Here is a 23,114-nt window from a genome sequence, read left to right on the forward strand (position 1 = left end):
TGGAGCGTTGTAACTCAGCGCGGAATGTGAAGCGTGGAGTTGCCCTTCGAATGTGCTACGCCGCCTCGATGCGATTGGCTGGTTCGCGGACAGCGGTCCGACACGATTGGCCAATGGCCCGCAAGCCCGAGCCCTTGTTGGCCTAGGACAGCGCGGAAGCGGGGAGTTAAAGAGTCTGTGCCTGTTGTGGGAGCAGGCTTGGCCCCTTCGGAACGCTGGAGTGGCCTTTGGGGAACTTCTTTTTTATACACACCATTAGGTACGTTCTTTAGGGTTCCTGGCTCTTCCCCTGTCTCGAATTGGAGAGGTCACTTTTCCTGGCTTCGGACCCGCGTGTCCGCCAGCCCCACGTTGAATGGGAGCACCGAGAGAGTATGCAGGAGTAGGTATCGAAGGGAGGGACACCAAGAAAGAGTAACAGCATGGGTTGGAGGTGACACCGGCGTGAGTATCCTTCTGTGCTTTTCACCCAAGGAAGCCAGCTGCACTTCACCCGTCCAAGAAATGGAGACTCTTTTTCTCTAATTGTAGCCCTTTTCTACTGAAAGTAATGTAGCCTCGCTTTCTACCCTGAGGTTCTCAACGAAAGGAGGGTATTTGACTGAAGGCAGTTAATTTCCTATCCCTAATCAGTCATACTTCCTTGGTGGCAGCTAATTTGCCAGAAAGACACGCGTGCACAAGGTTTCTGGTCTCTTGCCGCTAATAATTGTTTAGTAAGTGCAGCTCGATAAGGGAATTGCTGGGATGTTAGAAGGATGTCAAAGTGTTGAGAGACTTGATATAATGAACTAAAAGCTAGAGGTCCTCTAGTTGGAAGGGATTTTCTGTCTATTTTAACATTTAGTTACCTCGAAAGCAGACCTGAACTCATTCACTTTGGTTAACTGGTACTTAAAAGACACTTAAGTTCTCTGAGCTTGTTAATTCTACAAAATGATGTTACTAATACCCTTCTTTAATTTTCAAGGTTATTTGGAGGATCATTTGAGAAAATATGTGATTTCTTTTGTAAGCTATGTAGAAAACCTCCAACAGCGTTAGGTTTTGAGCTAATTTTTGTAATGATTGTTGAATTCATTTTAATTGTCCAAATGAATGTCAGTGGAACTTAGTAGTTTCATTATATGTACTTCTGATTTCTCTTTAGTTTTTTTCTCTGTGCTATGGGAGAAGTCAAAGAACCAAAAATGCAAATAACACCGGAAACTCCAGGAAGGATCCCTGTTTTAAATCCTTTTGAAAGTCCTGGTGATTATTCTAATCTCCATGAACAAACTGTCTCCAGTCCTGTTTTTAAATCAACAAAATTACCAGTAAGTTACTTTTAACTAGTGTTTACAAATAACTTTAAATATAAATATCTACAAGGTAAGGGGTTACCATGGAGCTTATATTACTTAAAATGTGCTTTTTTAATTTGTAATGTTCATTATAATCTAGTGGTTGGGCTAAAAATAAGTTAGTATTCCTCTTTTTCTTTAATAAATAACATGTTAGCTTCCTACAATTGTGCTGTCTATAGCTGATGCTGTATCTACCAATACCGTATTAGAGAAGAAGCTATGTCATCTAATTATTCTCATTTATTCAGCAAACATTATTTGAAGGCTGCTATGTATCAGATACAGTGCTAGGCTAAGAGGTTACACTGTGAACAAGTCAGGTCAGGCCATTAGACACAGACTCTAAAGGAATTTATATTCTAATGCAGGAGTCAGCAAACTGTTTTCTGTCAAGAATCAGTCAGTAAATATTTAAGGCTTTGCTGTTAAAACTACTCACCTGTGCTTGTATTACAAAAGGGGCCATAGGTAATATGTAAACGTATAAACATGAATGTGTTCCAATGAAGCTTTATTTATGGGCACTGAAACTTGAACTCCATGTAATTTTCATGAAATGCTAATATTCTTTTGGGTTTTTCTCAACCATTCATAACTTGTGGATTGCATAATGGGATAGACAGGACTAAATTAGCAAGTTCAAAAGAATATGATATGCACTATGACTAGTGGTTAAGCACAAGGATGCTGTGGAAAAAAAAGTGCTCTTCTGGAGTTGAGGGAAGGCTTATTTTTACTGTTATTGGCTACACTGGAGAATTTCTTTTGAAGTCTAATCTTTAAATCTAGTAAATTGTCTAGAAAACTACAATTTGAGCAGCTGTTTACGCATTTATGGTGCACGTGCATATCAGCCTGAAGCAGGTATGCGCTAGAGGAAACTTTTAGCTATACAGTTTATATTAAGTCATTAATCTGACTCCATTTTTAATTGAATCATATTAAATCTTATTTATGTATTAGTCTTAATTAAAAAATGGAATGATTGCAGCTTAATCTTTAAAGCCAAATGTATGGCATCTTTGGCTTTTAAGTCTGAATTTGTCAAAAGTATATTCTGACTTACAGTTTAGGATTTGGATAAGAGTTTTTTTTAGTTAGATAGTTGAAAGAAAGGGGGTACTAGTTACCAATTATTGTTACTTTAAGGATCAACTATTTTATGAGCTTTTGCAGGCACTTTTGTAGTTAGGATTTTAATTTTTAGTTCATTCTTATGGAAAGTAAATACTTTTGGTAACTAAGAGTTTTACTTTTACATGGGGCATCACTAGTGAGTATTAATTGTAGAATTTCTATACCATTAATATTCTACTGTGATTTACCTATTATTATATAATTTTAAAAATCACCCAGACACAAGATTGAATATTTTAAAAGAGATACATACAATCAATCAAGTCAATTAATTTAGTTTGCTTGACTACCACTTGCCATTTAATTTTGTGGCAAAATCAAATTTAAAAATATGAGGTATAGGATATTTTAGTGTTATAAACTCACATTATTTTTGAAGTTGACAATGGTTAGCATTTTGATGAACTATTTCAGTTTGCTTTTACTCATAAGCTCACTTTCTCCTATCAAGACCCCCGGAAAATTTAGGTGGTCTATTGATCAACTAGCTGTAATAAATCCTGTAGAAATAGACCCAGAAGACATTCATCGTCAAGCCTTATACTTAAGTCGTTCTCGGTAAGTTTTCCCTTCTTGCACCAAAGTGTAACAACATACTCTCACAAGAAGAGAGAAGGAAATTCCAGGGTTGAGTATTTTCATATGTAATAATATAAGGGAGGAAAAACTGTAATACAGATTTTATCTTACCTAAATGAAAAGTAAGTTCAAAAACTACATCCAGAAAGATCCCCCTGCTAACAGTTCCAAATCCAGGTAGGAGTCCTCCTCTTTCAGAGATAATCTCTCCCTCTGCTACTCATGGGGCAACTCTGCCTCTTCAGCACTTGGAACGGGGAAGAGCATTTTGATCTTTGTACCTTTCTACATGATTGTGGCTTCTGCCATTGAATCATTTTGTTTGAGGGGTATATGGTAAAACAAAATACCGTTTCATCGTCACGTGCATTTAGGGAAGTCTAAAAATCCCCTTTCCAGGTTAAGACATTGAATGGAAGGGTATCTATTAGCAACAGAGAGAGCTTTCATAGACTTCATCCGACTTCAACATAGGACACTTGGGCATCTAACTTATATTGTTTGAATCCAACCTAGTAATCATATCAGCCTTAAGTTCTTTGTTGATGTATTCTGTAGGTTTCTAAGCACTAGTACACCTCTGACTTGTGCTGCTTAAAGAAGTCTCTTGTAATGAGTACATGTACCACATTTTTCGGACTATAAGACACACCCCCTGCATATTTAGGGGAAATGGAGGTGCATCTTATAGTCCGAATGTGTCTTGCCTGGCTTGCTGTGGGGAAGGAGTGGCAGCGAAGGAGCAGGGTCACAGATTATTAAATATTTCACCACATTTTTTGCTGCAAAATTTTCCTATTTTCCTCCTCTAAAACCTATTTTTATAGTCCTAAAAATATGGTACTTTTTTGGTGGAACAGTCCTAGTTTTTTATACAAATTGCAATGATTTTTTAAAGATTTTCTTTATTTTTAAAGAGGAGGGAAGGGAGAAGAGAAAGAGGGAGAGAAACATCAATGTCAATGAGAGAGGGAAACAAACATTGATCAGTTGCCTCTCTCACAGCTCCAGCTGGGGGCCTCACCCACAACCCAGGCATATTTCCAGACTGAGAGTCAAACTGGCGACTTTTTCGGTTTACAAGGATGACACCCACCCCACTGAGCCACACCAGTCTGGGCTGCAGTGGTCTGTAATTACAAATTATAAATAACAGTTTTATTACTAGTCTGAGGGACTCTTTTGTTGTCAGTTTCATAGTCTAATTTTTAACTTCAAAAACTTGAATACTGATATGATCAGCTTTTAATTTTTGGTCCTAAGATACATATGTTGTTTGTCCAAAATAATAGATAATCTTTTATCTTTAGAATTTAGTCACACAAAGATGTACACTTGTTGAGATACTCTTGAAAATATTTGTCTGGCTTTTCTATCCCTTCCATTCTTGGCTTGGTAACTTGATGACCATTCATTAATTAGTTAATGCCCATCTAAAGGGAATAGAATGGGGAATGAGCATAAAAAGATTTTCACTTAAATCGAAATACTTTTGAAAGAGAAGGTAAAAAAAACTATCTAAAAGCAAATGAGTCACAAATGAGACTAGTGTTTTATTTCACACAATGTGCTTTATTTTGCTTCTTTATTTCAAACTTTAATTCAAACTTTAATTCGAACTTATATGAAAACCTTATCTATTAAATCAAGAGATACTCATTGAGCCCTGAGGCATGAGAGGAACACTGAAGAAGTATATATAGAACCTTATTCCTACCCTCCAGAGTCAGTAACACCAGTAACCAAACTTGTGATACAATATTCCTTAGTAACTAATAAATAACATATTGTCTAGGCATGTTTATGAATCTTGGTGTATATCAGTAGATATAGGGTAGGGGTAAGAAGTGGTTAAAGACCCTAATTTTAATTTAATTTACTAACGTGATTCAGTGAATGGTTATGGCTTCTACCAAGGTTAGTGAGTATGGTTTTAAAACAGGTTGATTCATTCATAGCAATGACTTTTGATATCTCTTCCTATCTAATCCAAGTTCCCTATATCAGTGCTTTCCACCCCTTTCATGCCATGCTACCCATAAAAAAATAACTCTAAGGCATAGTGGTATAAACAAATGAGTTGTTCCATACAGGAGGTCAGCACTCCTCAACCTCTTCTCTAAGAATGCATTTGGGGCATACCGGTCACCTATATGCATCATGCTGGTGTTCTGTAATATACACATAATGTCAGGATACGAGTTCTTAGGACCTTGCATGATCTGGCCCTATAATATTTTGCCAAGCTGATTTTCCCTGCTTCCAGCAGTTACCTGAACATTTCAGGTCATTAGAGCCCCTCTGATGAAGCAGCAAAAAGTTTCTGAGTGAGGTAATGCTAGATCAGACCCTCCTAACACTATGTGTTAGTATTATTATAGAGCATTGTTTAGACCTGGTTATGTTCATAATGAGATGAAGAAAATTGAGTTATCCCCAAATGGCTGTTGTTTAAGCTGAGGTATGGGGATTATCACTGAAGTCTTGCTCATAGTTCCCTTATTTGAAAAATCCACTTGATTTTAGTTTCTGAAATGTGTGTGTATATATATATGGAAAGATTTTGAGAGGAAAAAAGTGTCTTACTAATTTATTGATGGAAGCAAATAGTCTTTCCCAGAACAGATTAAAGAAGTGGTCCTACAAAGCTAATTGCTGAGTCCTTTGGCAAGTATATGCCTTGTGCCTGAGACTGGACATTTTTTATTGAATCACACAGCCGATCAATTTTTGTAATTATAATCACATATTGTATCAAAGTGAAAAGATTCATTTGGACAAAGTTTTTTATTGTTGATATTTTATTTCATAATTAGTACTTTTGCCTATTTATTCAGCTCAGAGTGATAGTTTCTATTTCAAAGTAAGAGCTGAGTCTAAAATTATGACTGATAAACTTGGTTATAATTGAAGAAAATGAGTTTTTAGATTTCTTTAGAATGAAATATTTATTAATTTGCTGAGATTAAAGGATAAAGTTTATTCAACTTCCATTATGTTGTTAATAGCAACTTTTAAATTATTACCAGTTTAAACATCATAAAAGGAAATATTCCCTTCAAACTGTGAATGGAATAAGAGAGTTAATCCTAACAGTACAAGGCTGAATATTTAGATAATATTATTAACTAAATGTGAATTTAACATTTGCCAGTTTTCAAAAGAAAGAAATTGTTTCTTTGAAAGGTTATTATTTTAAATGTTCTATCAGCTGAAATAACGGCCTGGTTATTTTTCTTCTTTATCTTTGTATAGAATAGATAAAGATGTGGAAGACAAAAGACAAAAAGCCATTGAAGAGGTAACTTAAAACCGTTAATGATCATTAAACCAGTGAAGCATCAGTTTCAAGTGCATGCCACCTCTTTTAGGAAAACTTCCTTCCAGTCCTTTCCTGTCCCAGCTCCACACCAACCTGCCTGTTCCCAGCTGTATGAGTGTCCCTCTGTGCTCCCGTAAGACCGATGTTTTTCAGCTATTCCAACGCCTCTCATACTTATCTGCTATTGTGATCGAGTTAGTGATTTTTCTCCCCTAGACTGAATTCTTTTTTGGCCAATATTGTTCTTCATTCATCTTTTTATTCTCAGGGTCTAGCAAGTTTGTGCCTTCCTTGTGTCTTCAGAATATTGATTAGCACAAGCTTGTGTTTCAAGTGGAGTTTAGGTCGAGGAAGTTGAATGGTTTTAGACCTTGAAAATCCAGATTGGCATTGGTAATGGTTTTCTCTTTTGATGTTGTTAATACCTTGGATTTTTAATACAGTATATTTCATGAAATAAAATGTCTCACTGATAAGTAGAAAAGGTGTTTTACAAATACTGAGGTTTTTTTTAAATACAAATTATGAGCTAAGCTTTTCATTTTTGTTTCTTTGCTGAGCCCTTAGAGTGCAAGTAAGGGCTATCTGTCTAGTTATTTTCTCAAAGTCTATACCTCATGGCAACATTTCCTATTTTCCTTTTTCCCTCCCTTACCCTCTCTACTCTCCTCTATTCCTTAGCTATATGTGGCTTTTCTGTGCCCCAAAAGAGTTAAGCTACGGCCTGTTCAGAGATCAAGCCCCTCCTGTCCTTATATTTCAGTATCGGTGATGTCACCTTATATCTAAGATACAGCCTATTTCTTCAAAAATCATTTCATATGCTTTACTCCAAACCTTATCTACTTAATCTACCTTGTAATTCAAAATGTTTATTCTGATCCAATCACTTGATTCTTCCTCAGTTGAATGTTCTCAGACTCTTTCCCATTTTCCCAACATTTTGGAAAATATGCTTTCTTTTTAGAATCTTTCACTTTAAAAGGAAATTCAGCTGAAGACTAAGAAAATGAAGTCAGAGTGAAGATTAGGGTCAATGTATCAAACAACTTAAATTTTTTTATATACATATTTAAAATAGAATAAATACACAGTACAAAGAAAAAAGTTCAAACTGTGAATAAGAAATATCAGATGAAAACCAGGAGCCTCTCGTTCTCCCATCCCACTTCCTATAAGTAACTACTGTGACATCTATATGCTCATTAATCTTATGCATGTAATAGCACGTGTTCTTTAAATGCAGGGTCCGACAGAAGTAAGGCCTGCTTGAGTGTGGTTAGGGTAATAGTATGGGTGTAACAATTTATCATTTTAATTTGAACATTTCACCTAAAATATAATATGGTACGCTTGAGTGAGATACTGTTATGTTACAGAATTACATGCTTATGATTTGTCATAGAAGATTTTGTAATAAAAAAGGCATTGTTTGTGGTGGACCCTGTATTTTACACATGTAGGATCATCGTTTTCATACTCCTTTTCATCTTAGTTTTTCTCTGATTTTGTTATTATCAGCACACACCAATTTTAGTTAATACCTTAGTATTCCATTGTATGAATGTATCATAACCTAACTCAGCCCCTATTGATATTTGTTTAGGTTGTGTTCGGTGTTTTTCTATCACAAATAATGCTTCAGTGAACACCCTTGTACGTATATCTTTGCATAATTGAAATGGACTTGCTAAGTCAGAGGCTTTGTGTTCTCAGTTTTGGTAAATCTTACCACCTCGCCCTCCCAAAGGGTGGTAACAGTTTATATCCCAACTGTATTATGGTACTTCCTTTTTTCTCAAATCTGCAATACTGGTTGTTTTCAACCTTTTAATTTGTGCTACTCTTACTACTTTAAGATTTTATGTGCTTATTTGGATTTGTATATATTTCATTTTGAGTGAACTTGTGCATGGCTTTATAGTTCTAGAGGTCCTTTCTATTTTCTTCTGGGATTATCTGTATCATAATCTTTGTCCCTCCCCACTTTTGCATCTTTTCCTCATGCATTCATAGGTAGTTTAGTCAGGAAAATTTGTTCTTTGTTATAGGTGTGGCAAAATATAAAGAGAATGTTTTGAGTTGCCCCAAAACATAGAAAGGGAAGGGGAGAATATAGTTAGTAGGCTTGACTTTATATCTAGAATGAAAGAGGAAGACATGTATCCAAATGCTGAATCCCCATTTGAAAATACAGTGGGGTGCTTGTGTAACAGCTGGCTGTCTGGTTGTGGGAAGAATGAGTTTTAGCGATGGCTGCTGTTCATGATGGAAATAGTCCAGCTGTGGCCAGATTTAAGTTCCGGACTTTCCATCACGGAGTGAGAAAGGAACCGCAGCAGTGCGCCAGTATACACAGGAGTTCCACCATGCAGATCAGAGGACGTAGGCGCAGGCGCAGATGTTGAGCACAGAGTGAAATAGGTAGCAAGTGACGATTTTGAGTGTTTATTACCTGTATTTTTAATATAATTGATTGTAAATTTATATGGTTTTATTTATTTTTTTAATTTGAAAATATTAATACACAATTTGATTTTCTTTTAGGGAAAAAACATGACAAACCACTAAAATTACATTGCAAATTACAGAAATTATATGTCTTTAGATTATATTACCTTCTAGAGTTAGCCAACATTGAACATACTAACTTCGGTCCCCATTTCTTTTGCAATATTTAACACTGTTTTAAATCACATTTATTGGGGCAACATTGGTTAATAAGATCATATGTTTCAAGTACACATACTATGATTCAGATTTGCTCGCAGCTTATTTTATTTTTAATATTAGCTTTGCTCACAATTCCTGAAAATGTAACAATTAGATCTAATAATTAATAATGAGAGCCAGTGCAGGCCGGCTCCAGCACGCCTCTCACACTGGCTCACTTGTATATGTCTGTCTCCATTTATTCGATCCTCTTCTTCATCTCCCTTTTGTCATTATCTCTTAAAAAAAAAGTTGGGGAAGAGATTATAAATATATTTTCTGTGTTTAATGCCCTTAGCTTACTGTGCAAGTTTCAAATTTAAGTGGTCGATTTGGAGTATTAAGATTTCTCTTTATATATACTTTAAATTTCTTCCTTTTCTCCTTAGGTCATTTGTGCTTTTAAGTACTAAAATTTTTCATTATAACTTGTAAGTCAATATATAATATTTCTGATGGTTATTTGAAGTTAACACAGGTAATTTTTATACTTGAGGGGAATTTATGTCTAACTGTATGACTTTAATCTTACTAGTTTTTCACTAAAGATGTCATCGTACCCTCTCCTTGGACTGATCATGAAGAGAAACAGCTTTCAGAGTATCATTCCAATAAATGTGAGTGTGCAAAGAAAGTCATTTGAATAAAAATCATACAGCCATAAAACTCTATGAACGTGAAGTGACATATGGTGAAGTGGTAGTTTACCTGGTTTGGTAAGGAACTTGCTGTAGTTTAGATTTCTGGATACCATAGGATTGAACTATTTTAGGCTTAGAATTTGAAGTCTGACTTAAATGTACTGAATTTGGGGTTTTTGGCCATTCTGTTCTGAATTTAACTTTTTCTGAATGACCATTGTGCAAATCACTTCTAATGATAGTGATAGAGGAGCTGTAGATGCAGAAATAGTTGGTACTGAATGTAGAGCTGGGAGTTATTACTGACTTTTGCAGTGATTTTGAAGGTTAATTTTTTAAATGAAATCCTTAAATTGCTTTGCTTTTTTGTTAACTTTCTTCTTATTTCTTATAAAAGTACAGAAAGAATGGACACTTGACCTCTGGGATAGTGTAATGCAGCTGATTATCTGTAAAATTAATAGGCAAATTGAAGGGCATACCAGTAATTTTTCAAATATCTTTTTTTTTTATCTCCAGGAAGTAGTTATCTTGTATTTGCACTCACTATCCTTTGGGTTGTAAGCATTGTTCAGATATTATTTTGTGTATATGCATCCCTCATTTCAGTGGAATCACCCCCTCTTCTACGTAGCATGCGTTCATTATGATCTAAGTATAAGGGAATATTTGTTCCATTCTTTATCAAAACCACAACAGTAATGGGTAAAAAGGATTGAGCACTTTCTCATGTGTTGGGACAGTGCTGAGTGATTTCAGTAATTTCTTACAACAATTTATATGACGTAAGTGCTATTACTATCCCCATTTTATAGGTGAGAAAACCTAGTTTTAAAAAGGTTAGAACACATTTCAGGGTTACAGATATGATCAAAGTAAAAGAACCTGGATTTGAAACGAGGCATCTTCAGTTCAGAGTCTGTATTCTCAGCCATTACAAGCTATGATAGTGGATGTAGACCTCATGCTACTCACTATGAAACAGAAAGGGGGACTTGGCCCAATTATTCAGTCTCTTTAGACGGGGGTCGGACTACATGGTTGTTTTTAACGTCTCTCCCAGCTCTAAAATTCTATATCCAAGTTGACATTTTTTTTTAAGATTTTATTTATTTCTTTTTTAGAGAGTGGGGAAGGGAGGGAGAAAGAGAAACATCAATGTATGAGAGATACATCTGTCAGTTGCTTCTCATGCACCCCCAACTGGGGACCTGTTCTGCAACCCAGGCAGGTGCCCTCACTGGGAATCCAACTGGCGACCTTTTAGTTCACAGGACAGCACTTATTCCATTGAGCCACACCAGCCAGGGTTCCAAATTGACATTTTCTTAGACACTACATTTTCCCCCAAAATTCTTTAATTTTTTGTTTTTGAAGAGGTGAGTTAACCTTCTTATGTGATCATTTTAATAAAATAATTTTAGATATCAAGTATCCTGTGTTAGTTACAAGACCAAGAAGATGCAAAAACTGTGACCGCCTCTGTGACGCACTGATCCGACCCAGCCCGTGACGACAGAGGGCAGTGGTCGGTGGGTGGGCTCCAGAGCTGCGCTGTCCAGTATGGTGTTGGGAGGCAGTTCCCTCTGTCTCACGTTTCTGCACAGGACATGAGGAGTGTTACAGACAGGCTTGTTCCCAAACTCTCTTTTCAGGGACGTTTGAAGTATGAATGTCCTTGGAAGACAGAGAGTGAATCGGTCCAGAGCAGAGAGTGGGTTTCGTTTCTTCCTCTGGAGCCGGTTTGCTCACAGCTTATAAAAAGTAGGATTTCCCACAAATTGGCAATTATAAAATAATCTCGAGGTTGTAAAGTACAACATAGGAAATAAAGTCAGTAATATTGTAGTGACTATGTTGTATTGGGGAACTATTAGACTTATTGGAGGGAATCACTTCATAAATATTTAACCAGTGTGCTCTATATCTGAAACTAATATATGTTGAATGTCAACTGTAATTAAAAAAAAAAGGAATGGGATTTTCCAAGTTTAGAGTTCCTCAGCTGGGATGAAAACCCACTGTGTGTACCACATCCACCTGGGCTTCAGGTCACCTTGGGACTTAGGGGTGAAGGGAACTGACGTGAACAAGAAGCTTCTGCTGCCTGCCGTGCTGGGAACAGTGAAGTTCTGTGTCTTGACCCACAAGTCCCAAGCCTTCAGCCTCCTTGGAACATAGACACATTAATGTAGACACGTGCAAGGAGGGTGAAATCTCAGACCATTGGAAGTTTTTCACATATGGTAGCCACTAGCCAAATGTGGCTTTTTAAAGTTCAGTACATTTAAATTATACGTTTAGATTCCTTGTCACATTATTCACATTTCATGTTTAAGGTATTTGGATTCTAACCTAAAAACCAAGGACATTACATAAGGTTTTCAGCCATGGAGTGGCTTGTTGGCATTTGCCTTATAGAAGAAGGTCATGCCTCCTTGATGTGGATCCTGGCCGGCAGGATCTGTGTGTGTTGTGGTTGCTATGAACAAACACACATGGACTACAGAAGACCTGTGGAGAAAAGGGGATGGTGCCCGGCCCCTGCCTGAACAGGCTTTTATTGCTTTTTCGGGTACATTACATGGAGGATGGTCCTCATTTACCACGCACAGATTCCTACAGGTGATTACCTTTTACAGATAACAAAGCAAAGAATGTTGCTAATTACTTCAAACAGAAGGATGTTTGCAGACCAAGGGGAACAGTGGTTGAAGCAGTCACACTCCATACTTGGGAAGTTTAGCACAGACTTCATGAAGTTACACTAAGCCCTTGCTGCCTCAATGCAGGGTGAGGGAGTTATAGCATAAGCAAGCCTCAATAGCAGCCTAGGTACAATGCAGGCCTGATACCCCATGGGAAAACCTCTCCGTGGGTGTGGTCCTGTGTGCTGACTCGCTCCCCACTGGTTTTCCACATGGGTGCTGAGCTACTTTTCCATGCCATGAGACCGCCTACAGCAAAAAACAGCATTTCAATCTAGAATTTTATTTTTTACCAATTCTCATAGTATTTAAGAGGAGACTTTAACTTATTTACCCACCCACCCACTTACTCTTTCATCCATTACTTATTTAGTTTTCTTAGATTACTTGGATTTATTCTATTATTGTATTTTAAGCTTTCTGGGATGTTTTTGGCCTCCTTGCTATTTCTTTTTTTTTTTTTTTTTTGCTTATAATAGTCATTTTTGTCTTTTTTTAACCTGGTGATGTTCAAGTTATAAAGCTTAACATTTAGTTATTAACTTTCAACTAAAAAATTATTTGCAGCTATATTTTGACTCCTCTTGTGAAAAAGAAGAACTTGGTTTTGTTTATCAAATTTTAGGTTTTCAAAATGATCTGGCATTTTAATTCAGACAATTTATCTAAACCCATTTTTCAAAAATGTTAAGCAACAGAGGAGTGGTTTGAGGATGACTAACACTCATCCCAGCCTTTCAAGCTTGATGTCATGGAGCACAACCGTGCTTCCCTCCAGGTACTACTGTATTTTGCCATGTATAATGCTCACCCATGTTTTTGTTACATAAAATTTCAGGGAAAAAATCTTTTGTTTTAATTTTTCTTTCTCTTTCTTTCTCTCTCTTTCTCTCTCTCTCTTTTCTTGACTTTATTTATTTTTAGGACAGGGGAAGGGAGGGAGAAAGAGAGGTAGAGAAACATCAATGTGTGGTTGCCTCTCACACACTCCCCACTGGGGACCTGGCCTGTAACCCAGGCATGTGCCCTAAACTGGGATTTGAACCTGTGACCCTTTGGTCCGTGACCTAGCCTGGTTCACAGGCTGGCACTCAACCCACTGAGCTGCACCAGCCAGGGCTTGTTTTAATTTTTCAACTCCATTAGTTATTTATATTTAGATTCTTGTTTTTATTATAAAGGAATTTTAGCATTTATTTATGAACATATTATGGTATAAGAAATTTTGTGTAACAAATACAAAACACAGTAACAGATACAAGGTATTTCAGGTACTACCCATATAATGCATAATGCTCATCCTTATTTTTTTCCCTCAAAATTTTGGGCAGAAAGTGTGCATTATACACAGCAAAATATGATACTTGGTGCCTCCTTATTTGCTATACAGTAATAATCCTTCAAGTTTTATCTTTGTGTTCCCTCAAAATTAAAAAAAGATAAACTTAACAGAAGTATGCCACATTATGTACTTTTACGCAGACATTGGTTTTTATTTTTTCCTATTTAAATTTAAATTATTTTATTCTTCAAATACAGTTGTCCATATTTTCTCCCCACCCCTCCCCCCAACCCTCTCCAAACCCACCTCACTCCCTTGCTCTTACCCTCCCCCTTGGTTTTGTCCATGTGTCCTCAAACATTCGTTTTTAAAATGTTTCCACTTTGTTCTTTTTTTTTCACTGTAGGAAAAGTAATCCCTAAAGTAGATGAAGAATATAAAATATAAGATTTTTACTTTAAATGTTTTACAGATATTAATGTAAATAATGAATCTCCAATTGGAAGAAAGCTGACCATCCATTCTGAGAAAAGCAATGGTGAGTACGAATATATTCTGAAAAGATGTATATTCCACATTAAGACACGTTTCATTTTAAATTCAGTTTATGTAGTGACACTTTACTCTGGAATTGAAATTATTTACTTTTTATTAATGAACTATATGAGAGCTGACTTTTAGAAATAAAATGTAGCTATTAGAATAGCTACATCAAGCTATATTTTAAAAACAGCCATAGTATGTTGTTTGTTCTTTTGGTTCAAAGCATAGAAATTGCTATTTGGTTTTGAAAATCTTTCTTTTAATTTGTTAATATTAGGAAATTTATTCTCAAATATGGATTGACTTCTCTTTTTATTCAAATGCCAGCAGAACAATCAGTAGTTAATTTGAACCATTTACAGTTTATATCAGTGCTGGAAAGTATGGGAAACTTCCCACTTACAGGACGGTGACATGGTATGCAAAACAATCCATAAAGGAATAATTGACTTTGGCTGGAACATCATGGGGAGGTGTTTGAGTGGGAAGCACATGGTTGATTATATGCAATATGCTTTCATTGATTTATTCACGCTTGTATTTTATAATCTGCTTGTTTCCAGCTGCTTGTCAGACATTGCTCTCTCTTCCTGTGGATTTTAATATAGAAAATGTTTTAGGTAAGTACTATATTTATTTAAACCTTTAATAACTTAAAGGGTTTTGTTTTAATGCCTATTTGTAAATAGAAATAGTGCTTCTTTCTAAAGAAGTTGAGGAACTAGTCTGAAATTTCTCTCTCCTTTTTTTAAACCTGGCCTAAATTAGCCTTTTTATCATAGTGGTCTTTTCTATAGACATAAACTATTTATGCAGACACCTTACTGGTGTTACTTATAATAATAATGGAGCACTCAAAAAAAGGAATAATTTTAGATTTTAAACATCACATATGTTATTAAACTTTGATCTATTGAAACCAATTTAAACATACAGTATATGGTGGTTTTGAAAAAAATCATGTAACTGAAGTCTAACTGCTCTTCAAAATGACTAGCTTTGCCTTTTGTTCTGTTAACATTAAATGTAGGTGACTATTTTAGAGCTGATGAGTTTGCAGATCAATCTCCTGGAAACCTTAGTTCTTCATCTCTCAGAAGAAAGCTATTTTTAGATGGCAATGGAAGTATCTCTGACTCCTTATCTCCGACTTCTCCCAGAAGTCTTCCCAGCTGTGCTACAACGTCACTTGAGGTTTTCTACTCAATAGATTTATCTCCTGTGCGGTGTAGGAGTCCTGTGCAGACGCCAAGTTCGGTAGTGTATTAAAAAGTGGCTGGTTACTTTCTTATGGATATAATTGGACCTTGGTGCCCATATTGCACTTGAGCAATAGTTGCCTTTTAGGTTTTATATTTCATAAGGATTATATTAGTTCACATTTTTGTTACTCAGGAATGTTTTTGGCTAGATTTTATAATTTTGCACTTACAGATATACGTGATAATCAAACTTATCATGTGTTTCAAGGAATTTAATGTAATTTGTTCACTGAATTATGTTAAGATTTTCAGTATGATGCAACAAGATTGGCACTGATGAAGTAATATAATTAAAAATTTTCACGAACAGCTAGTATGAAATAAAGTGGTTTGTTTAAACACGGTGCATTTATATTTTATATTGACTAACATATTCTGCTTCAAAATTCCTGTAACAATTTTCTTAGCTGTTCTTGTTACAAGATACCTTGGCTTGGCATTTTTACTTTAGTGAGACCAAAGTTTATATGATCTAGTTTATAAATGTGTTTTGAAGATGAAAATAAAAGTTGAGGAAGAGAAATGTATATTTTTATTTATTTGTTTTTATCATAGGGGCAGTTTTCTTCTAGCCCTATTCAGGGTAGTGCAAAAAAACACAGTTTGGGAAGTATAACCAATCCTTCACCAACTTCTTCACCCACTTTCTCACCAATTGCATTTCAAATAGGAAAAGCACCTCTCTCAGGTATGTCTCATAATGTAATAACTAATTTAAATTTTTAATCATTTTTTGTCATTATAGAGGCTCTTTTTAGCTTGTTCTAACCTTTTAAAGTTTAGAAACTTTTTTTTTTTTACAAAAAAAAAATTTACCTGTAAAAACAGATTCTTGGCAAAGTTGTACTCTAGTGTTAAATACAGGTAATTTGATTAGCAGTATTTATATCAGTCACTCTCATAAAGGGAATCAAAGAAAGATGGTAAGTTTAGAGATAAGTTGGCTTGGGGTACGCTTTGGTTTTGCTTCTGAACTGTAGGTTCACACTTTGGTAATCAAATTTCATATTTTATAAACATGCATGTGTTTGCGTAGGCTGGCACTCAACTATATTTAAAGCAAATATAGCATGGGGAAATTGACATATTTCACTTTGCAGTATGTCAGTTTCTCAAAACCTATTTGTAGTAAAGACAAACAGAAAACTGAAAATGGTATTTTTTGTTAGTTGTTCCTGTGAGTGTGTCTGTACATATATGGAGGGTCAAGTACACACTCACACACACACACACACACACACACACTCATAGAGTTCTCTGTCCTGCTTTCTTCACAGAACATTTTATTATGTGTACTCTTGCTAGGTCGTTCAAGTCATTTATTATTGTCTACAATCATGAATTTGAATCACTATGTAATATTCCATTTCATGGATATATTATTTGTTTTCAACTGTTGGTAAACATTCAAATTGCTTCTAATTTTTTAGAATCGCATAACTAATGATTATCTTTGTATATAAGTTGTGTTATCCATATTTATAACCTTGGTTAAATTTTCAGAAGTGGAGTCATTTAGTCAAAAGGGGTGAATGTTTTTAAGACTTGATGAATTTTGTCAAATTTACTTTATGAAAGGTTGCACCAATTGAAATTTTCATCAGCAGTGTATAAGAAAGTGAGTTTCTTCCCATCTAGAAACACTGGCATTATCATTCTTTTTGAAGTTTGTTAATTTGGTGCATTAAAAAAGGTCTCATTGCTTTCATTTTTGTATCTTTGATTATTATGACAATGAATTCTTTCTGAAGATGGACATTTTATTTTGGAATGGGGGATTATTACTAAAGTGAAATGTCCTAGTTAATATTTTTGGACCTCATTTGACCACAAGTGACTGAAAGCACAGAAAACAAACCTGTACAAGAAGGGCAAGTGCATTTCATGTGTCTGCCACTACTAATTTGCAGCTTGTCCCCTGGTATTTCCAGTATCTTCCTTGTATATGAACAGTATTGTTATAATAGCAGTATACTTTTGGGGAAGTAATTCCCAGTAGTATTTTGTTTAATTTAAAAAGGTAAAGTGCCATAGGAATTATTTTTGCACAACCTCATCTTACTTATTGAGACACATTCGTTTGTACTACAGGGGTTTTTTTTTCCAGTACAGTTTATGTTCAATATTATTATATATTAGTTTGAGGTACATGGCATAGTGGTTGGGCAGTCATATACTTGACAAAGTGTTCCTCCCAGTATTTCCAGTACCCACCTGGCACCATAAGTAGTAATTACAGCATTACTGACTATATTCCCTATGCTGTAATTTACCTCCCTGTGACTGTTTTGTTGATACCAATCTGTACTTCTCAGTCCCTTCACCTAGTCCCCCACCCCCTCTCCACTGCGGCAGCCATGACTCTGTTCTCTGTATCTGTGAGACCGTTTCCATTCTGTTTTTTCATTCATATTGTTCTTTACATTCCACATATAAGTGAGATAATATGGTATTTGTCTTTCTCTGACTGGCTTATTTCACTTAGCATAATACCCTCTAGGTCCATTGCATGCTGTCCCAAAAGATAAGATTTCATTCTTTTTATGGCCAAGTAATATTCCACCGTATATATGTGCCACAGCTTTTTTATTCACTCATTTGTTGCTGGGCACTTGGGTTGCTTCCATGTCTTGGCTGTTTGTATATAAGAAAACAAAAAGACAACCTACTGAATGGGAGATGTTTTCCAATGATACATCCAATAGGGGGTTAATATCCAAAATTTATAAAGAGTTCATACAACTCAGTACCAAAAAAATGATGTTTTAATCCAATTAAAAGATGGGCAAAGGACCTGAATAGACACTTCTCCAAAGAAGACATACAGATGATCAGTAGACGTGTAAAGACACTCAATGTCACTAAACAGCATAAAAATACAAATTAAAACCACAATAAAATATCACCTCTGACCTGTCAGAATGGCTATTATCAACACATCAACAGACAACAAGTGTCCATGAGGTTGTGGAAAAAAGGGCACCCTAGTGCACTGTTGGTGGGACTGCAGACTGGTACAGCCACTGAGGAAAACAGTGTGAAGTTTCCTCAAAAAAATTACAAATGGAACTGCCTATGGCCCAGCAATTCCACTTCTGGGAATATGTCCGAAGAAACCGAAAACACTATTTGAAAGAATATGTGCACCCCTGTGTTCATTGCAGCTTTATTTACAATAGCTGAGATTTGGAAGCAGCCCATTTGCTATTGTTTTTAACAACATTTTACTTTAGTAAACCACACAGCTGTTAATAGTACTCTGTGTTTTTCTGCCATGAAACATGATTACCATTTAGGAATGGCTTCCATTTTTATGATTTTACAATTTAACTTTTCCCTCCCAATCTTTTAGAACAGAGGAAGATTACTTTCCATTCTCCTGATGCTTCATCCAGAATAAATGCTAATGGAATTAGTAATCCATGTATCAGAAGTCCTTATATAGATGGCTGCTCACCTATAAAAAACTGGTCTCCTATGAGACTCGAGATGTATGGAGGTGGTACTCAGTATCAGACCTCACTGATTCGAATACCTTTTACCCTTGAGGCTCACAGTGAAGACGAAGAAAACAAAGTGAATATTCCTTCCACCGACACCTCATCACCCACTGTGGGCACTGCTGGAGCCCACCTGCGGCAGGGGGACAGTGCCACTTCTCCACACGGCGCACGTTTAGTAGTGACCTCCCTGTCTGTCACACAGAACCAGCCCAGTGCTGCCGCGGAGGTCCTAGCACTGCTGCAGGACGTGGAGAGTGAGAAGGAGAACAACACTGTGGATATGGTTGACCCTGTAGAGACAGCAGAGGAGAACACTTGGATTAAGGAGCCGGTGGACAATGGGAGTTCACCCATGGCTGATTCTGTGAGCGGGATCGCCTTCAGTATTGAAACCTCTCATATGTGTATGTCACCTCTTGCCGAAAGCAGTGTCATTCCTTGTGAAAGCAGTAACGCTCAGGTAAAGTATGCTAATATTCTGTAGTCCTCTACCTGTGCTCTTGGTGTTCGCTAGCCTCTCTCCTAAGATTGTGGTAAGAAAGAAAATGCATTAAATATGAAGACTTTAGCATTATATAAAATTTTTTTTAAATATCAACACTAGGCTGATGTCAAGAGGGTTATTTTCTTGTGACTTGGACTCGTGATGCATGTTTAATATTCATATTAACTGATATTTGTTTGGAGAAGGAAAAGTTATGAGAGCAGACAAAAATGAAGCCTCTCTGTTTTTACAGACTTCGGAGTCAGACCACCTTCTCAGGATTCATCTCCCTTTTGTGTGGAGCTAGTGCCGGAGGAATTCAGTTTCTTATATAGCATTTGTATACCAGAAATACAGTAGTTTTGGGTTTTCCTTTTTATTTAGGGAGAAAAACAACTGAGCTTAGAGCACTTATGTGAGGGTTTTTTTGTGTGTGTGCTTCTCTGTTTTAAAATGTGTTTTCATAACCAACAGTTCCAGTTTTGTCACGTCTATCAATGGAAAAGCATGATTCATTTGATAGGTGGCCTTATAGCCAGCACTTACTTTCAGAAAGACATTTGTTGCATTAATTGCCATATTCTTTGAGCTGAGAATTTTGAAAGAACTTTAAGATAGTCAGAACGGCAGTTCTTACCTGCCATTTCATAGTAACAATAATGTTTAGGTAGTTCTTACTACACGCCTGCTGTAGTTCTGAGCACGTTGCATGTGTCAATTTGTCTAATCTTCCCAACAGTCCTGTGAAATAGGTGTTCTATTATCCCCCTTTTACAGATGAGGACACTGAGGGTCAGGCAGGTTAAGTAAATTACCTCTTTAGCTAGTGAGTGGTAGAGCCAAGACTTGGCTTCTGGTAGTCTGGCTTTAGAGTCCATGATCGTCCGTCCAAGTTTGTACTGACTTGTGACATACCCAACACAGGGCACATACCGTCACGCACCCTGTGTCCCAGTGGGCCGGGCCCTCCTCATTTACTCCCACACCCACCCTCTGCTGTTCTCGTGCTGTGCGTCTGGGCCTGCTACTGTGTGAAAGCATGGAGGGATTCTAAGAGACCCCAAATTAAATACTGTCTTTTGCTCATATTTTCATGCCAGGATATACAATATTTTCTATTGTATATCCTGACTTCTAGAATCATTGCTCCAAAAAAAAAAACACAACAAACCACTAGACTTGCTTTTACCAATTTAGCTTCTAAATTTGTTTCCTAAATGTGAAAGCACATACAAACTTGGCTTTAAAGGTATTGTAACTCTTTTTTTGTACTATATTTATAGCTTTTCGTAGCATTTATAGAAGAACTGTAGAATACTTTTATTGAAATACATCTTAGTCACCCTCCCCATTGGAAGCCTGTATTACTACTGAATTGCCATCTACTGTGCCTGGACCTGAGTACCTGCAGGGGTATTTAGGTCCATTTGGGGACTTTTCATACCACTTATTATAAGTCTTTTCCTTGTATTGAGCTAAACTTTGGTTCACTTTTACCCTTTGGGCCATATGATAATAATGCCTACTATTTGCACATCATTTTGTTACAGAGGTAGCTTGCAAATTCGAAGACAGCATATTTTCCCAGGACCTTTTGACTTGCGTTATTATGGTGGGTGGCCATCCATGTACTGTACACACAGACCCCTTCACTGTACTAGGAATTCCCTTTACCTCTCCTGTGGATATAGTTTTCTATATCCTACTCCCCTCTTTCCTGGTTTATTTCTCACTTTACTGGAACACAGTTTTTGGTAGCTGCCCAAGGAAGAGTACATTTTTCAAGATACTGTGTGTCTGTTCATGTATTCTTTATTCTCTCACATTTGAGAGTTGGGAAATAATTGCCCTTCAGACTTTGAAGGTATAGCGTCATTGATTCTGTTCGGTATTGCTGGTGAGAGATCTTAAACCATTGTAATACTTAAATCTTTTGTGTATGATCTCTTCTTAACCCCTTCTCTGGAGCGTAGGATCTTTGCCGCAGTGTTCTGAAATTTCAGTGATTCTTTGCTGTGGGTTTCTTACTTGTCCTGGGTACTCAGAGAGGCCTTACGATCAGTAGACATATACCCTTCACTTCTTGGCTCTTTTCTTGGATAATATCACATTTCTCCTATTATTGTCACTGTTTTCTCTGGAACTACTATTGATTCTCCAGGTTTGGAAAATTTTTTTACTATACTTTTCATCTCCTTTTCTCAATTATATATAATAACCCTTCTGAATTTGGGGGGGGGTTGTTTGTTTTGGTAGTAACTAAAAAATGTACAGCACGGCGGGCAGAGGTTGCACGGTCCAGCCTTCCTGCTTTCCAGCCTCCTCGGTTCCTCCATTCTCTTTGTTTCAGTCACGTGGCTTTCCAGAGTTGTGACTTCCCATGTTCCCTCTTGTCAGAGGACCTTTGCACACAGTGTGGGATTCCTCTTCACTTTACCTGCTTAGCCCAGTTTATTTTTTAGTTCACAACTTAACAGTTCTGTCATCAAAGGAATCTTCCCAGGTCACACTAGGCCAAGCCGGCTCATTATTATATGCTTTCCTGATTCCATGGACATGTTGCATTCTTGCTAGTCAGACCATTAATCCAGTGATTGTGTGTTTTTGTTTATCCCACAAGTGATTTAAAAAAAAAAAAAGCTCGGCATGTAATAGTTACTCATTAAATATTTGTGGAACGAAAGGCAAATGCACGCCTAGATAAGTTCAACCAGAAGGACGTACAAAGTGGGAACTGCAAGCCAGGGTTTGGAATCCTGAGAAGCAGTTGGGGAATAAAGGAGGCCGAGTCTCTGAAAGGGACCTCGGACCGGCCAGAGGGCAGAGGGTCCTCTAGGAAAGCAGGTGTCATGGGATATTTTAAGAAGGAAAGAATACTTAGTAGACACACACCTTGATTTATTGTTCTTCATGGATATTGCATTTTCTTACAAATTGAAGGCAAGACCCTCCATCAGCAGGAAGATGGCAACTCGCTTTATTGCGATGCTCACTTTTTTGCAGTCGTCTGGAAGCAAACTGCAATATCTTTGATGTATACCTGTACCCTCAAAATAAAAGCAAGGGTTACAGGGCTTGAAAAGTGGATTAATAACAAGAAATTTGGTGAGTGAGCAACCTCAAGGTGGAGAGGAAAAAGGTAAATGGAAAGAAGGTAAAGTAATGAAAAAACATATGTAGATGAACCTTGGAAGATTTATGACAGTTAGTGGAGAACATTAAAGTCCAAGATCTCTTGTGTTTCTTTTTTTACTTTGTTTTTACTTTGAGAGAAACTAGCCTATTTAAGTGAATAAGAAAGGGATGAGAATTAAAAGAACAAAGAAAACTAGGAACTGCAGGATGATTATTCGTAATAGGTATCAGTTATGTATCCTTTTCAAGTACCAGACACCAGACCAAGTATTTTCGGGTCAGAATCTAACCCTCATGATAACTTAACAGCGATGCAGTAGGTGTCATCTGTGAAATCGTGATTCATTTTATACATGAAGGAACTAAAGTGTGCAAGATGGGGCATAATCTAGGGCTCTGCTAGGAGGATTAGCAGAGGTAACCCGCTTCTATAAAAGAGGGCAGAGAGCACGGATGGGCG

At 36.7% G+C, this 23,114-nt stretch overlaps 1 protein-coding gene across 4 annotated transcripts in view; it reads left to right on the plus strand.

Moving 5' to 3' along the window:
- The first annotated feature begins 11 nt into the window (after positions 1 to 11).
- The window catches only part of BORA (BORA aurora kinase A activator), a 28,036-nt gene continuing 4,933 nt past the window's right edge, over positions 12 to 23,114 (plus strand). Inside the window, exons 1-10 of one of the 4 annotated variants that reach the window (XM_037153227.2) lie at positions 12 to 259; positions 1,151 to 1,316; positions 2,935 to 3,041; positions 6,318 to 6,363; positions 9,632 to 9,713; positions 14,200 to 14,265; positions 14,834 to 14,890; positions 15,301 to 15,527; positions 16,088 to 16,220; positions 18,885 to 19,495. In XM_037153227.2, the coding sequence (XP_037009122.2) occupies positions 1,167 to 1,316; positions 2,935 to 3,041; positions 6,318 to 6,363; positions 9,632 to 9,713; positions 14,200 to 14,265; positions 14,834 to 14,890; positions 15,301 to 15,527; positions 16,088 to 16,220; positions 18,885 to 19,495 (1,479 nt within the window). In that variant the 5' untranslated portion in view covers positions 12 to 259; positions 1,151 to 1,166. The other 3 variants (XM_053665519.1, XM_053665520.1, XM_037153226.2) reach the window with 3 other exon arrangements.

Source organism: Artibeus jamaicensis, unplaced genomic scaffold (genome assembly GCF_021234435.1).
Source record: "Artibeus jamaicensis isolate MK-2021 breed Jamaican fruit bat unplaced genomic scaffold, CSHL_Jam_final contig_415, whole genome shotgun sequence".
Taxonomy (NCBI): domain Eukaryota; kingdom Metazoa; phylum Chordata; class Mammalia; order Chiroptera; family Phyllostomidae; genus Artibeus; species Artibeus jamaicensis.